The following is a 17059-nucleotide window of genomic DNA, read 5'->3' as shown; positions in this document are numbered from 1 at the left end:
GTCTCACCTCGGGACCATCTAGAACAGTATCCTAACTTATAACATGGCCAATGCCAGGTGCTTCAGGGGGAATTAACAGAACAAACCATCATAGGGTGATCCATTGCCTGTTGTTCATTCCCAGCTTCTGGCTGCCAGAGGCTAGGGACACACAGAGTATGGCATTGTTTCCCTGACCAACTTGGCTAATAGCTATTGATGGATCAATCCTCCATGAACTTATCTAATTCTTTTTTGAACTTTTAAAAGTCTCAAAGGTGTAGCCGTGTTAGTCTGTAACTTTAAAAAAAAAAAAAAGAGTAGTCCCGTGGCACCTTAGGGTATGTCTAGACTACATGGCTCCATTGATGGAGCCATGTAGATGAGTTTACTAGACATAGGAAAATGAAGTGGTGACTTAAATAATCGCCGCTTCATTTACATCAAAATGGCTGTCGCGCTGTGCCAATCAGCTCTTTGGCGGCACAGCGGGGCAGTCTGGATGTACCGTGGTAGTCAAGGGAAGCCTTTGTCAACCGCTCTGGTATGCCTCATGAAATGAGGTTTACCGGCGCGGTCAACAAAGGCTTCCCTTGTTGACTGCGGCGCATCCAGACTGCCACCGCTGTGCCGCCAAACAGCTGATTGGCACAGCGCGGGAGCCATTTTGATGTAAATGAAGCGGCGATTATTTAAATCGCCGCTTCATTTTCCTATGCCTAGTAAACTCCTCTACATGGCTCCATCAACGGAGCCATGTAGTCTAGACATACCCTTAGAAACTAACAAAAAGACTTACTTGTTTTTTGAACATTGTTACAGTTTTGATGTTCACAACATCTCCTGTCAATCAGTCCCACAACTTGACTGTGTGTTGTGTGAAGATATACTTCCTTTTGCTTTAAACATGCTGCCTGTTCATTTAATTGGGTGACCCCCCTGGTTCTTGTGTTATGTGAAAGAGCAAATAACAATTCCTTTTTTATTAGCTGATAATTGCCAGGATTGGCCCTGAAGTCTTTTTTGTTTGTTCGTTTGTTTAAATTGATGTCACATTAGCTATCCCAAATCATCTGGAACAGATTCTGATTTAAATGCTAGGTTACGTATCTCACTTACTAGTTCTTCAATTTCATATTTAAGTTCCTTCAGAACTCTTGGGCAGATGCCACTGGCCCTGGTGACTTACTACTCTTTATCAATTTGTTTCCAGACCTCTCCTAATGCCACAATCTCAGACTTTTCTTCAGATTTGTCACCTAAAAGGAATGGCTCTGGTGTGGGAATCTCCTTCACTTTCTCCTCAATGAAGACTGATATAAGAAATTCATTTAACTTCTCTGCAATGCCCTTAGCTTTGAGTGCTCTTTAAGCATTTTGATCATCAATTGTCATCCCTGACTATTTAGAAGGCTTCCTGCTTCTGTTGTACTTAACATTATTTTCCTGTTAGTTTCTGAGTCTTTTACTAGTTGGTCTTCAAATTCTTTTTCGGCCTAATTATAATTTTACATTTCATTTGCCAGAGTTTATGTTCTTTTCTGGTTTTCTCTGTAGATAACCTACAGGTGAAATAATCTATATTCCATTGTCTTTTCAAGGAACCAGGCCTTCCCTTGACAGACATTACTTTCCAAAAGCATCGCTAAAGCTTCAATACGTATATTTGAAACCGAGGGGATATTTTAAATAAGATTCACAGTCATGATGCTTTTCCTTATTAGGTAAAACACATGCTTCTTGCTATATGACCAGGCTTCAGTAAATTCTCCTACCCTTTGTGCTTTTGGCATATCAGTGTGGCGTTGAGCACGTACAGAGCGTGCAGATTTGGGTGGCTTGATAGGAGCGCAGTACATTTCCAGCCTCCTCAGGTCACAGCTCTGGAAGCAGCATTCATCCACTATTCCTTTGTGGTGTAAACGTCTACTGTTGGATCCATACCCTGTTGGCTTACCTGCACACAACACAAATAGGAGAGTTTTATTGTTGGGGAAGAAGGGGAATGCAAAAGCTTCCATAGCACTCCTAGCTGGAATACTTGTGACACCTGTAGCTAAGACTGTCTATGTGTTTCTATTCAAAGATCTTTTCTTCAGTTGCTTTTAACTCTCTGAATCGTTCACCTGAAAATATCCAGGATTTCTCTGTGCCCCAGGACTATGTTTTAACAGTTGAGAAAAACTATAATTTTTCTTCCTATAAAAATGTTAAAAGCTTTTTTGGAACTATTTTAACACTGAAGAGATCTGAGGTTTAGACGCTTAAATTTAGCAATGTATCTATCATTGTTTGGGTGAAAACTGACTTTTAATTGGTAGAATTAGGAATATTTAAAGATTATAATTTGTTCATAAAAATAATAGAAAAATAGAATTGGAAGGGACCTTGCTAGGTTATCTAGTCCAGTCCCTTGTGCTGAGGCAGCACTAAGTATTATCTAGACCATCTCTGACAGGTCTAACCTGCTCTTAAAAACCTTCAATGAGTTCAGACTAGTCTACAGTAGACTGAACTGATGGAATTGTGCCACCGTAGTGCTGCTAGAGCAGACATTTTGGGTCTAGGGGAGACAGCTCTCCCATCAGCATAATTACTTCATCCCCAGTAGCTATGTCAGTGGGAAACCTTCTACTGCTAATATAGCATTATCTACATGGGCACTTAGATAGGTGTAACTTATGTTGCTCAGGAGTGACATTTTCTACATTCCTGAGCAACACAACTCATAGAAAAGTAAACATGAGTGTGTATAAGCCTAGAGATTTCATTACCTCCTTTGCTAATTTGTCCCAGTGCTTAGCTGCCCTTAAAGTCAGGAAATTGTCCTAATGTATAACCTAAATCTCTCTCATTGCACCTCTCAGTCCATTGCTTCTTGTCCTGTTCTCAATGGTTAAGGAGAACAATTTGTCCTTACTGAATTTCATCCTTACTACAGTCCATTTCTCCAGTTTTGTCCAGTCTGAATTCTAATCCTGTCCTATGTGTTTGCAACTCCTCCTGACTTGGTTTCACCCAGAAATGTTAAGTGTCTTCTGTATGTCATTTATCGAAATAGTTTATGGAGATTTTAAATAGATCCAGACCTATGATAGATCTCTGCAAGATTCCAGTCAACATGCCTTTGCAGCTTGGTTGTGAGCCATTGATAACTACACTCTCAGTATGATTTTCCAACCAGATGTGCATACACCATATAGCAGCTTGTATTTCCTTACTTTGTTTATGAGAATGTCAGGTCAGACAGTAACAAAAGCCTTACTAAAAGCTGAATTATATCACATCTATTGCTCCCCTGTTATTTTGGCTTGGTACCCAGTCAAAGAGGAATATTAGGTTAGTTTGACATGATTTGTTCTTGACAAATTCATGTTGACTATTATTTGATCACATTATTTTCTAGGTGCTTACCACAATTGTTTAATTATTTGCTCCATTTCCTAAGCTAATATTGCTCTATAATTCCATGGGTTTTCCTTATTGCCCTTTTACAGATAGTTAATATAGGTTGAACCTCTCTAGTCCGGCATTCTGTGGCCCAGCAATATCGTGGTCCAGCATGATTTTAGTTAGCCAGATGTCCACTTATCATGGGTGTAGCCCCATAAAAGTTTGTTTATAGCCACCAGTCCTGATTCTCAGTGTTCTGTGCTGTTAGCTCTAATTTACTCTAAATGTCTCCTAAGAGCCCTGTAAGCAGTGGTAATGTTGCTAGACAATATTGACCTCTCATGGTTTGACAAATTCTCTGGTACAGCACCAATCAGGTCCTGAGGTGCTAGACTAGAGAGGTTCAATCTGTAGTTTATTTTAAATAATGAATAGTGTTGTTAAACTACTATTTCCTGACATTTTAAACAAAAAGGGCCTTCATTAAGCCGGCATGTAAGGCTAAAATTAAGTGTAAATGGGAAAAAATATAGTGTCTTTCTACGGACTGTAAGATGTGGTTTAATCAGAAAACAGTAAGCTGTAGAAAGTAAGGTTGAGTCAGCAGTAATCAGTAAAGTATTGTAAAAGCAGTAAGCATTAAGGTGAGAGAGGGAATGCTGTTTACTGCTGCTTACCACTATATAGTTATGGCACAATGTATGAAGCAGGGTTGCTGTTGCATACTGTTTGCTGCTTACTGCATAGTATAGTCACTGAATAGTTGAGACAAGTGTGTGCTCTGTGAACTAGGCAGTGTTTGCTCATTAAATGTTTGCAAAAGTAAAACTTGATTACACTAATATTTACCCTAGGTGAATACAACAGGAAAACCAATGCAGCAGAAATTAATTTACTTACTAACTCAAACTGATGGTCAAAGAAAATGTTTTGCAGTGTCAATCCTGATCTAACCAACAGTAATGTTATTACAGTCCCCAAAATAACCACTTCTATTTTCTCTCCCTCTGATCCATGTCTTCCTTCTTTCTGTCTTTTTTGATTTCTTGGCTAGTTTCTGCTTTTCTCTGTGTTCAGAGTCCTGCACTTGGGATGGAAGAATCCCAAGCATTGATATAGGCTGGGGATCAACTGGATAAGCAGTAGTTCTGCTGAAAAAGACCTGGGGATTACAGTGGATCAGAAGCTGGATATGAGTCAACAGCGTGCCCTTGTAGCCAAGAAGGCTAATGGCATATTAGGGTGCATTAGGAGGAGCATTGCCAGCAGATCTAGAGAAGTGATTATTCCCCTTTATTTGGCACTGATGAGGCCACATCTGGTGGCCACATCTGGAGTATTGCCAGGGCCACCCAATTACAGAAAGAATGTAAACACACTGAAGAAAGTCCAGCAGAGGGTAACAAAGAGGATGGGTGAAGCACAGAATTTGAGGAGGGGCTGAGGGATTTGGACTTATTTAGCCTACAGAAGAGAAGAGTGCGGGGGGATTTGATGGCAGCCTTTAACTACCTGAAGGGAGGTTCCAAAGAGGATGGAGAGAGGCTGTTCTCAGTAGTGACAGATGACAGAACAAGGAGCAATAGTCTCAAGTTGCAGTGGGGGAGGTCTAGGTTGGATAATAGGAAAAACTATTTCCCTAAGAGAGCGGTGAAGTACTGGAATGGGTTACTTAGAGAAGTGGTGGAATCTCCATCCCCAGAGGTTTTAATTCCTGGCTTGACAAAGCCCTGGCTGGGATAATTTAGTTGGGGTTGGTCCTGCTTTTAACAGGAGGTTGGATTCAATGACTTTCTGAGGTTTCTTCTAACCCTCTGATTCTATGGGTGTGTCTACACTGCACCGTTTTTCCAGAATAATGGCCGTTATTCTGGAAAAACAATACAAGTATCCACACTGCAATTGTGTTATTTTGACAGAAAGTCGAAATAATAGACAGCTTTTTCTGACAGTGGTAAACCTCATTCTACGAGGAATAAGCCCTTTTCCAAAAAAGCTTTTTCAGAAGAGGAGTGTGTAGGTGCTCAACTGCTGCTATGTCAAAATAGATCCTTCCCAGGGCCTCCTGGGGCTCTAAGGCGAGAGAGCGTGTCCACATTAGGGAACCTGCCTCGGACTAATTTTGAGGCTTCCCTGTAGTGTGGACGCTGTATTTCAAAATAAGCTTTTTCGGAAGATATCTTCTGGAAAAGCTTATTCCAAAAGAAGCTTGCAATGTAGATGTACCCTATGATACCAGGCAGGGAGTTGGACATGGCACAGCCATCTCTTTTCTGGGCCTGCAGTTTTACTAGTATCCAATGGTGACATCAAGTTGTGTTGTCAGGAGATTAAGTTATAGGAAAAGACAAGGGACTCAAGATGGATGAAGAGAGATTATCCCAAAATTGATTAATTTAATTTTCCATTGGTAAATGTTTGCTTTTTTCCCTTTTACAGTACATTCTGGAGTCATAGTCAGAAAGACACCCTGGAAATGGCAGTTTAGGGAAGGCAGTACAGTTTGTACTCCTTTGTGATGAAAACAAATAATCACTGATCAAGAGCCCCTGAGACCACAGTACATCCATAAAAGAAAAGACTTTTTTAGTGATAAAATATGTCTAACTTTTTAGCCAGGGATACCATCAGCTAAGAACTAACTGTCCCTGTGAGTTTGTAAATTTAAACAATAGGGTTTTTAAGCATCCTTTTCCAGGGATTATAAATTAAAGAATAAGAAAAACATGCTTATTTAGTACATTGTAATCCACTGAGAGAGTCTATACTGTACATTCTCTGCTAAATTATTTGTTTCATAAGAAAAAGCAGGACAGCAAGCCAAGGCTAGATGATAGTAATATTTTATGTTGTGGGGCTGCTTTTTTGGTGTGTTTGTGTATCATTGAAATGTCTTACAAATGTGTGGAGATAAAGGAAGAAAATTTCCTTTAAAGGATTATCTAGATTATTTTTATGCAGTAAGGAACACTACTACCTGTGAGCTATGCAAGGCCTGATTCTGAAGCTTTTCTAACTGATCTCCTCAGCATAATTTATTTTATAGAATTTTGTACTTGGGGTAAAAAATAGCGTTAGTTATTTTACCAGGTATTGGGAGCTGTCTCAGATTCTCTATCACTTATTATCCAATTAAATAATTGCAGGTTAAATTCTGTCCTTGAATGTGCCTGTGTAACTCTCACCAACACAAATCATTGAACTATTCATGGGAACTAATTTTTAGATTTAACCCTTTTTCACTTTACAAATTGCTCATTCACAGATTGTGATTTTAACAAATCCGTGTGTCTTGTTTTTAATTTAGGTTGTAAAATTTTGAAATCAAGAACATTCTTTTTCGCTTGACATGTGTTTTTACAGTACTTAGCAAGCATTAATCCTGACCGGTTCCTCTGGGCACTGCTAAATGACTAATAAACAATCAGAATAATATATTCACTAAAGTACTGTTTAGCAATTTCAGTTTGAGTCATATGCCCTTTTTGCCTAAAAAAGAAGGGAAATTACATTCTGCAATAAAACCCAGAACCAACGCAGGGTTGCCGTGTCTGTGTGTAGAGTAAAGTTCTGTTTCAGCAAAACTCTTAAACATGTGCTTATGTCCAGCCTTATTCAGTAAAGCCCCTTACGCATGTGCTTAATTTAAAACAGATGATTAAGTCTAATTGAAATGTGCTCTGCTGAACTGGATTGGACATATGCATGTACTTAAAGCTACACGCATGCTCAAGTGCTTTGCTTAAGTGAATGGAACTACATGGCTCTGACAGGGTTCTTAGGATTTGGGATTCATCATCAAAAGATTCTCAGTCATTCTGTTTATCTTCTTAGGTACGTCTATACTTCAGCGGCATGTAGAATACAGACATAGTATACCCAGATAGCAGAAGTAAAAATAGCAATGAAGACAGTGAGATACTGTTTACGGCAGGGGTGGATGATAATTTTTTGCCGGGGGCCACTTAAAAAAAAAAATCTGGAAGGGGCGGGGCCTCGAACGGAAGGAGTGGGGCTGGGATACAAAGGAGCACCTTTGCCCCCCCGTCCCTCTTCCTCCTAGTTGCCCAGTCCCTGGCTGTGAGGAGACTCCCCCTGCTCCCCCGCCCCCCACCAATCAGGGCCTGAGGGTGGGGGAGCACGTGAAGTTTCCTTTAATCTGTCCCCACCCTGCATGGTGCTGGATCCGGTCCACGGAGGCCCTTTTGCCCACCCCTGGTTTAGGGTGAGTCCAGGACTGGCTCTAGGCACCAGCATATCAGGCAGGTGCTTGGGGTGGCACTTTGCCAGGGGCGGCATTTCAGTTAAGCTGCCAGCGCCGCCCCCGGCAACGCTTAGCCCCACCCTACCGATTTTAAAGGGCCGCGGCCCAGGAAATGCCGCGGCTGCACAGCCAGCTGGCACCAATGCAAGCCCAGAGCCCGCTGGCCACCCTGTCTCCTCTCCTGCTCCTCCCCTCCCCGGCGGTCGCTAAGCAGCCATGCCCAGCCCCGCCCTGCCGATTTTAAAGGGCCACAAGAGAGGCTGCGGCTGCCCAGCCAGCACTGGCACCATGTGCGCCCACTCCCGGAGCCTGCTGGCCGGCTCTGTCTCCTGAGTCCTGCTCCTCCCCGGTGGCCGCTACCGCGTCCAAGAGCCTCTCCACTCCAAGCGAAGGCTCCGCTCCACCGGACCCGCAGCCTGGACCCGGCCTTCAGCCACCCCTCCGCCTACATTGTGTGGAAATCCCGGATAGGATGCCCCCTTCCTGCCTAGGGTTGCCAGGTGTCCAGTATTTAGGGTTGCCAGGTGTCCAGTATTCACCCGGACAGTCCGGCATTTTCGCCTCCTGTCCAATAAAAAAAATTCAGAGAATTCCGGACACCTGAGATGTCCGGTATTTTCTGATTTTTTTCCTTGGCCAGGAGGCGAAAATGCCGGGCACCTGGCAACCTTACAAACACTTAGCATCTGGCCTCCTCTGCCCCCCCCCCCAAGCTCCCCTGACACCTCCAGCCCCTTGACCCCACCCCCCATGCTTAACTGGTTCCGCAAGGCTGCTGGCACAAAATGGCTGCCAGCCAAAAGACCAATTACTTTGGTCTCCCTCCCCCCTTTTTTTTTCCTTCAACAGAATTTTTTCCCGATGGTTTCTTTTTGGGGGAGCGGCCAAAATTTTTTTTGCTTGGGGCAGCAAAAAACCTAGAGCCAGCCCTGGGTGAGTAGAATGGGGACACACCATAACCCTACTGTATATACCCTACATGGGTCTCTACATACCCAAGCAACATCTCTTCTATCTATACTGCTATTTTAAAATCAGTGTAGTGTGCCACTGCCACCCTGCTGCTGCAGTCTTTCCCTGCTGCAGGGACAAACTCTGGTACTGGGGAAAGGCTGCAGGGAAAGGCTTTCGCAGCTCCACACTTCCACAGCCTTTCCTGGCTGCCTCCTCCTTGCCACAGCCCTTCACTGCCATGTGTAACTACACCTCACAATGTGGAGTTAAACTTATTTTCACTGTGATCAGGGCTTCGTTGGGCCCTGGCAAGGGGTGCTGGGCTGGTGGCTAGCCCCTCCCACCCCGCCTTCTGTGCGCCCCAGCACTCTGGTGGTGATTTAAAGGGCCTGGGACTCCAGCGGCTGCTGCTGTGGTAGCTGCCTGGAGTCCGGAGCCCTTTTAAATCGCTATGCCCCAGAGCAACTGCCCCTTTGCCTCCCCTGTCAGCAGCACTGACTGTTACATGGAAGCGACAGGTACCCCACATGTTGCTGCAAGTGTAGACAAAGTATTTATCACCATAATATCTGAGTCATTGGGAATGTCACTATTATTTCTCCCCTGTCCAAATCCTACGATGTTTCAGCAATAATCCTAGTATCCAATACGTCTTTAGCGCCTTTTGTGGAAAGATCTCACAAATGATAACGCCTCACAACAATCCTAGGAGGCAGGTAAATATTATTCTCTCCAGATAGGGAAACTGAGGCACAGCAAGATTGAGTCATTTCTCAAATACTCCTATAAAGCATGAGTCAAGTTGGATATGCAGTCAACTTCATTTTCACTGGCTACATCTTGTGAATGACAAATTCTTATGAATGTTCTTTAGAAGATGACAGTATCCTTGGTTCTTTACCAGAGGCAATTAGGGTATGTCTACACTACAGCGCTAATTCGAACTAAGCTAATTCGAATTAGCGCAGCTAGACCTAAAAACTAGTTTGAATTAGCATTTTGCTAATTTGAACTAGCATGTCCACATTGAGTGGACCCTGAACAGAGGTTAAGGATGGCCGGAAGCAGTGCCGGCAGGGCATCAGAGTAGGACTTAGAGCGTGAAGATGCTGTCTCAAGCTAGCCGAGGGCTGTACTTAAAGGGACCCAACCCCCACCCCGGACAGACAGTTCTCAGGGGTGCCCCGCTTACAAAGCAGTCCTGGCTTGGATTGCCCGGAATACCCACACTCGGCACATCACAGCACTCGGCCATCAGACCGGCTGCACTTGCCGCAGGCTGCCATCTGGGGAGAGGGGATAATTGGGGGGCTGCAGGAGAGGTTCCACCCCCAGAAGCCCGCAGAGCCAGCCCAGTCCTCCCCATTGGGGGCTCATACCCCATTCCTCCCTCACCTCCTTCCACTTACCCTTCCCTAGCCCCCCTTCCTGATGTACAAAATAAAGGACAATTGTGTTCAAAAATAGAATCTTTCTTTATTGAAAAAAACTGGGGGAGACTGGGAAAAGGAGGTGGGAGAGGGGAAGAGAGAGGGTGGGAAAGGGGAGGGCAACTAAAATGATGAGGGGTTTGGAACAGGTCCCATATGAAGAGAGGCTAAAGAGACTGGGACTTTTCAGCTTAGAAAAGAGGAGATGGAAGGGGATATGATAAAGGTCTATAAAAGCACGAGTGGGGTGAAGAGGGTGCATACAGAAAAGTTCTTCATTAGTTCCCATAATAGAAGGACTAGAGGACACCAAAGGAAAGGAATGGGTTGCAGGCTTCAAACTAATAACAGAAAGTTCTTCTTCACAAAGCAAATAGTCAACCTGTGGATCTCCTTGCTGCAGGAGGCTATGAAGGCTAGATCTAGAACAGAGTTTAAAGAGAAGTGAGATCAATTCATGGAGGTTGGGTCCATGGAGTGGTATTAGCCAGGGGGTAGGAGTGGTGTCCCTGCCTGAAGTTTGTGGAAGGCTGGAGAGGGATGGCATGAGACAAATGGCTTGGTCATTGTCTTTGGTCCATCCCCTCCAGAGTCCCTAGGGTTGGCCGCTGTCGGCAGACAGGCTACTGGGCTAGATGGACCTTTGGTCTGACCCAGTACGGCCATTCTAAGCTCAGGGTCGGGGGTCTCAGTGGACCACCTTGATTTTCATGCAAACCTGCTCCTGGGTGGCCAGGCTGGCAACTCTCCTAGACGGCCGCTTTCCTGTGCCTAGTGTGGAGGTTGTGGACGAGGTCCACGATGTCTGCACTGGACCAGGCGGGTGCCCGCCTCTTGCGGTCCTGGGCAAGCTCCCGGGAGCCGCCAGCCTGGTCCCGGGAAGAGGGGGAGGGCTGGGGGGCATCAGGTGGGTGGCTTGAGCCATGCCAGGTGCAGGGTCTGCTGGCTGGGTGTTGGCAGGCTTGCACCTGGCATGGGCACTGTAGCCAGCCCATGCCCCTTTAAGGGGTCCTGGGCCGGGAGGGGGGCAATAGAGTTTCCCTGGTGTTGGCCAGAGTGGCCTCCAGGGAAACCTGGGGAGGGCTAGCCTCCCACTAGTTCGAATTAAGGGGCTACACAGCCCTTAATTCGAACTAGTAAGTTCGAACTAGGCTTAGTCCTCGTAAAATGAGGTTTACGTAGTTCGAACTAAGTGCTCCGCTAGTTCGAATTAAGTTCGAACTAGCGGAGCGCTAGTGTAGCGCCTATCAAAGTTAATTCGAACTAACATCCGTTAGTTCAAATTAACTTTGTAGTGTAGACATACCCTTAGCTATTATGCAAACATATTGGAACATTTCTTACACAAACCTTTTTCGTTGGTGGTTATTCATAATGGCTATTTTTTTGTCTCAATGTTATTACTTTTTGCTATGAGGCACTGAACTGGCTGAGGAGTTTGTACTTGAAGAAGGAAGGCATAAGGGAAATAGTCAAATTTAAAGAAAGTTTAAAATGCCTGACAACTTCCAAACTGTATTGTGTGTTATAGTTAACATTTAACTTTGATATGGATAAACAAATTAGAAATGAGTTTGTAGATTGAAATGATTCTGCCAGAAAGTGTTTCCTCTCTTTTAAGGCTCAGTTGTATTCTGTATTTATATAGAATATGCTTTTATTTTATTAGTTTTTCTTAGGATCTACCTTTTGAGCTGGTGTTTCTTTTCATAAATTAGTCTTGACAAGCATGGATAAGGGAAAGCATAGACATGCTATGTCTGATATATTGTACATCTTACTTTCTGGTATGATACTGAGGCCAGATCAATACTAGACCTGGAAGAAAAGTTGTTGAGCAAAAAAAAAAAAAAAACCAACGAAAACACTGCCCCTTTAAGAGGGGCCCAAGCGGGATTCTGTCAGCTACAGCATCAGATCTCTCTGCCCCAAGCAGCGCCCTGACCAGACTAGGAAAAAATATCAGAGCAGGGAACATAGAACAGGTGCGGGAGCTGCAATTTTTCCTTTGAAGAGCCACCCCTCGACTAAACTCTATGCGTTGGCTTTAAGAAATCATGATCTGCTCAATATGTAAATGTTGGAGTTAGACATGCTTTTATTTGTGGTGGTAGAAATACAAAACACATATTTCAGAACTATCTGCGGAGGAGTGTTGTGTAAAGTAAGGGCATGGAATTGGAGCTTTTGGTTTCTGTTCTCATTTCTAACATCAAGTTACTATGAGAGCTTGTGTAATTATGTAATTCCAAATGATTATTATTAGCATTGGTAATTCATTAATATACTGGAATTACTTGCAAGCACAGAATAATACATGTGGAAGGCAGGACACAGAACCTTTATGGAACATTTATAGATTAAAATGTCACCATCTATGGTGCAACTAAAGGGGAAAGATTAATTTGATAGCTAATCAATTTCAGAAAATTAGTTTAAAAGGTTGTTTCCGGTCCCCATATCGTGTGCTGCCTTTTGTGGATCTCATTCTAAGGCACTTAGTTAGATCTTTCCATTAATTGTGCGGGGAAACTAGGTGCATAACTCAGGCGTGGTGGGGCTTTGTATTTTGGTCCAAAAGTGCTATCAAATACAGAAAGGAAGTGAACAGAAGAAAACTGCTGTTACCCGTAACAACAGTCAATACTGTATAAAAAATGAAAGCTTTCAGACAGAAGCATGATTTTTAAGATGATCTTAACCCCTTAAATCAAGTACTGCAGGATACAATAACACTTCTTATCCCAGACAAGGTCCCAGTAACAATTACAGTCAGATATGATAACTACTTCACTACAGACCTGATAAGGAGTTCTTTCTGTCAAAATACTACAGGATCAGGCCCTCTGGCTCCTATTCAATAAACCACTAAAACATGCACTGAACTTCAAGCACATGCCTAAGTCCCATTAAAGTTAAGCATGTGCTTTAGTGGTTTCCTAAATGGGAATAGACTTAAGTAAGTGCTTAAGTGCTTTCCTGGATCAGGCCCTACTTGAGTGAACAGCATGAGAAAAGATTTTTAAAAGGCAAATAGGCCTGCACATGCAACGTCTGCTATTATATTTATAAAGCATGTTATAATAAAAGGAAATGGACTGAAGGGGGAATTCATTTGCAAGAATGAGCTCCATAACCTTTCATTGCTGATATTGTAATCTATTACTTAAAAAGCCAGGATTGCCTAAAATGTTGATTGATCCTGATATGCCAGTATGACGTCTTCAGTCCTGCTCACCCGTACAGTTCTTCTCCCTCACTCTGACTCAACTTCTGCACTGCTTTCTGGCTACCATCAAACAGTCCCTTCTATTTACTCAACTTTCTGAACGATGCCTTTGGACATGTAACAGTCCTAGGAATTCCTTTTTGCTGATGCACACTGATGTCCTTGGAGGTTTGTTTCCTTTTTTGTCAGCTGTTCGCTCCAAAGAGGTTTCATATCATGTAGGTCAAAGTTTACTTAATAGAATTTTTGGCTCCCATTTAATCTACTGTAGCAAAGCATTTGGATGTTTCTTGAAAATGAGCCAAGTTATAGAATTCCAATGGTTAAACAGCTGGCTTCTGTAATAACAGCACTTCTCTTTACACAATGTGTGGCCATGAAGTAATTCAGTAGGGCCTTCTCTATGCTAGGCTATTCTTTTGGCATCAGATTTCTCACTTTTGGGACCACCATTCAGCTCTAGTAGTAGTAGCAATGTTGGGAACTCTAGTGTAGACCGCTACAGAAGGTTTAACCATTATGCCATCTAGACCTCCTCTGAGGATTAGAAGCTGCATTGGTAATGTTAACAGTGCAAAATTTAATGAAAAAATAGTCCAGAATAAACACAGAGTAGCTCTGGAAAGAACTGTGGCAGCACTCAAAACATAATCATTACACATGTCTTCACGTTGCCCTGTAATAAGTAATGTGTTTGTCATACCTGGAGCAGAAACTGAGAATGATGTTTAGGCCTACTTTGGGAATTTAGGAAACCACTTTAGGAAATGCTTACCTTTAAGCATGATATCCAAAATGTGAAACTGAAGCTTAATCTTGCCGGATATACAAAGTCAGGATTTTAAAATATAACTAGTGATTATGAGTGTTCCACTTTTGAGTGTTTGATATTGGCCACCTAAGCAATGAGGTGTCCCAAAATCACATTTGAAAACCTTGACCACTAAGGGGATCATTTGCTATTGGCAATGGGGATGGTTGTTCCCCTGCTCCCAATCTTAGTTTCCCTCCTTATTAGACGTTACATATGCTTGTGTGTCTTCTACTTTTTACCTATCTCCGTGTGACTTTGAGGACATGATATTTTCACATATAATGTTCTATATGCTGACAACTTTGCCTCCAGAATTTCTGATGACTAAACTTTCCATTTGAACTTCTGCATGAGTTTACCTCTATGGCATGTCCTTAGGGTTTCAAGTCACTACTGGGAAAACTAGAAGCCTGAGTTAAATCAAAGGGAAACTGTTTTGATGACTGTATGAAAGATTTAGAAAAAATCTGGCTACTTGTTGTCAAAGTTCTTGTACACAGGGAATGTTTTAAAACTTAAATATAGCAACCAATTCGTGCTGATTTTAATAAAAATGTACTACATTTGTTTCAAACCCTGAACACTTAGTTGCTTTTATGTTTTGTTGGGCATTGTAAAATTAATATGTTGAGCCAAATTGGGATTTTGTTTATGCCACCAAAATGAGCATACCTATGTATTTATATTGTATGATGAATATATGTACTAGCTCTGAAGCCTTTTTACATGTATGAAACTACAGGATGAGTTTTAGCAATATGTACTTGTAAAATTGGAATGAGAGTTGTGCACTTTTTTTAACATTGAGAGCACTAGATTGTACTCGGCTTCTGTTTGGTTCCATTGCACTCTACGTCTAGACTGGCAAGTTTTTCCACAAAAGCAGCTGCTTTTGCGGAAAAACTTGCCAGCTGTCTACACTGGCCGCTTGAATTTCCGCAAGAACACTGACGATCTCATGTAAGATTGTCAGTGTTCTTGCGGAACTACTATGCTGCTCCCTTTCGGGCAAAAGCCCTCTTGCGCAAATGCTTTTGCGCAAGAGGGCCAGTGTAGACAACGCGGTATTGTTTTGCACAAAAAAGCCCCGATCGCGAAATGGCAATCGGGGCTTTCTTGCGCAAAACCGCATCTAGATTGGCACGGACGCTTTTCCGCAAAAAGTGCTTTTGCAGAAAAGTGTCCATGCCAATCTAGATGCTCTTTTCCGCAAATGCTTTTAACGGAAAAACTTTTCAGTTAAAAGCATTTGTGGAAAATCATGCCAGTTTAGACATAGCCTGAGTGCTAAACAATAGGGTATATAGTCTCAATTCACTGTCAAGGGCTTTGTCTTTGCAAATCCTAAAAGAGTTTTGCTGGGAAATTGTGTACACTCAGATGGCAGAGCAATGTAACGTATGCAGTGTAACATGTATAACATCAAATCTCTTATGACTTTATTGAGAGTTTTACCCGAGGAATCATAGAATCATAAAGATTTAGGGCTGAAAGGGATGTCAAGAAGTCTCTAGCCCCATGCAGGATTAAGTATATAAAGACTCATGGATTAGGGTTTACGAGGAAAAAAATCACTGTATTTTGAATAGAGAAATCCAACACAGACAACAAAATCAAGCACCAGAGTTCAGTTCTTGAAACCCTAGATTAACAGACTGTTGCTTAAATTCACTTAGAAATTATTACTTGCATCAATGTGGATTTAGTCTCCAGTTTGTGTTAATTTTTAATTTTGGTTAGTATTTGCTAGACAACCTGCCACACAACTGAACAGCATAATTCCTCCCTTCCCCCTTAGGAATCTGCTTTCAGAAACAATTTTTTAATTTTTAATTTATATTTAATCCTAGATGTCTCCCCAAGAAAACCCAACAACCTCTCTTATACTTGTTTCCAAAGTACAGAGTTTGTAACAATTTACCCACACACATAGCTGCATTGCACTATGCCCTCTGCACAGAGTTGCTATTTGGAGGTCATTAAGTCTAGTAAACATGCAATAAAGCTATTATTCTCCATATAGTAATTTCCAACGTCAGTTGTGCTGATGTGAAGAGTAAGACCTGTATGGGCTTGGGTACTGTTGCACTGGGATATAAAGTGAAAATGTTATTATTTTAGAATTCTTTAAAACAATCTAACAAAAAATGGGAAACAATATGATTAGACGAATACAATTCTCCAGGGGGTGAAAACCTTGCCAACACAGCACAATTTACAAGCCTAGGTTAGATTCCAGTGCTGGAAAGTGATAGAGACTGCCAAAAAAGTGATAGTTTGGCAAGAGAAATGCTTTGCTGGACATAAATTCATTTCTAAGAGAATAGCCAGGTTTATCAAGGTCTAGGATAAGATTATCAGAAGCCCATAGATCATTGTTACATTTGAATTCACGGAATGTTACATACTAGAGTTCAGCTTCCATGCAGGATATTGGAATTGCAGTCTTCCAGCTGTAATGAGACTATATTCCCTATTCTTGTTACAATAAAATAAATGAACATTAGACCATTTCCTTTTCTTATTGCATTTGTTCTTACAGCAGTGAGACACTGCATAACAATTTTCTGTGGTTATGGTGATAACACTGCCCTCAGCTATCAAAGTAAAACATGGACCCCTCCAAGAACCAATTTAGACAGGGATAGAGACCTCTTTATAGACCAGTAAATTGAATGTTGAGGGAGCATTTGCTCCCGTCGGCCATCCTTTGTGGGGCTACAGCCAAGCTTGGCTTAAGGTGAGCCGACTCCAGCTACGTATTCTATATATCTGGAATTGCATACGTTAAGCTGACCTTCCAGGTCTAGTGAAGACCAGGCCTAATATTGTTAATGAAATAAATATTGGGAATTGCTTGATTTTGAGTGATTTAATTTCCCAGATATAGATGGGAGGACAGGTGATAATAATAATGATTGGGTCCAGATATTTCTGGATGTGATAGCTGACAGCTTTCCTTACCAGATAATCACTGAAAAGAGGCAGTGCTATTT

At 42.3% G+C, this 17059-nt stretch overlaps 1 protein-coding gene and 1 long non-coding RNA gene across 3 annotated transcripts in view; one reads left to right on the top strand and one right to left on the bottom strand.

Moving 5' to 3' along the window:
* Positions 1 to 17059, bottom strand: part of IGF1 (insulin like growth factor 1) — an 80202-nt gene that overhangs the window by 14593 nt on the left and 48550 nt on the right. The window contains exon 3 of one of the 2 annotated variants that reach the window (XM_075906390.1): positions 1797 to 1936. In XM_075906390.1, the coding sequence (XP_075762505.1) occupies positions 1797 to 1936 (140 nt within the window). 2 annotated transcript variants of the gene reach the window in all.
* Positions 1 to 17059, top strand: part of LOC142830938 (uncharacterized) — an 85949-nt gene that overhangs the window by 42970 nt on the left and 25920 nt on the right. The window lies entirely within an intron of this gene.

The sequence above is a fragment of the Pelodiscus sinensis genome, chromosome 1 (genome assembly GCF_049634645.1).
Source record: "Pelodiscus sinensis isolate JC-2024 chromosome 1, ASM4963464v1, whole genome shotgun sequence".
Taxonomy (NCBI): domain Eukaryota; kingdom Metazoa; phylum Chordata; order Testudines; family Trionychidae; genus Pelodiscus; species Pelodiscus sinensis.
The sequence above is the reverse complement of the archived record's forward strand: the minus strand, read 5'-3'. Positions and strand labels throughout refer to the sequence as shown.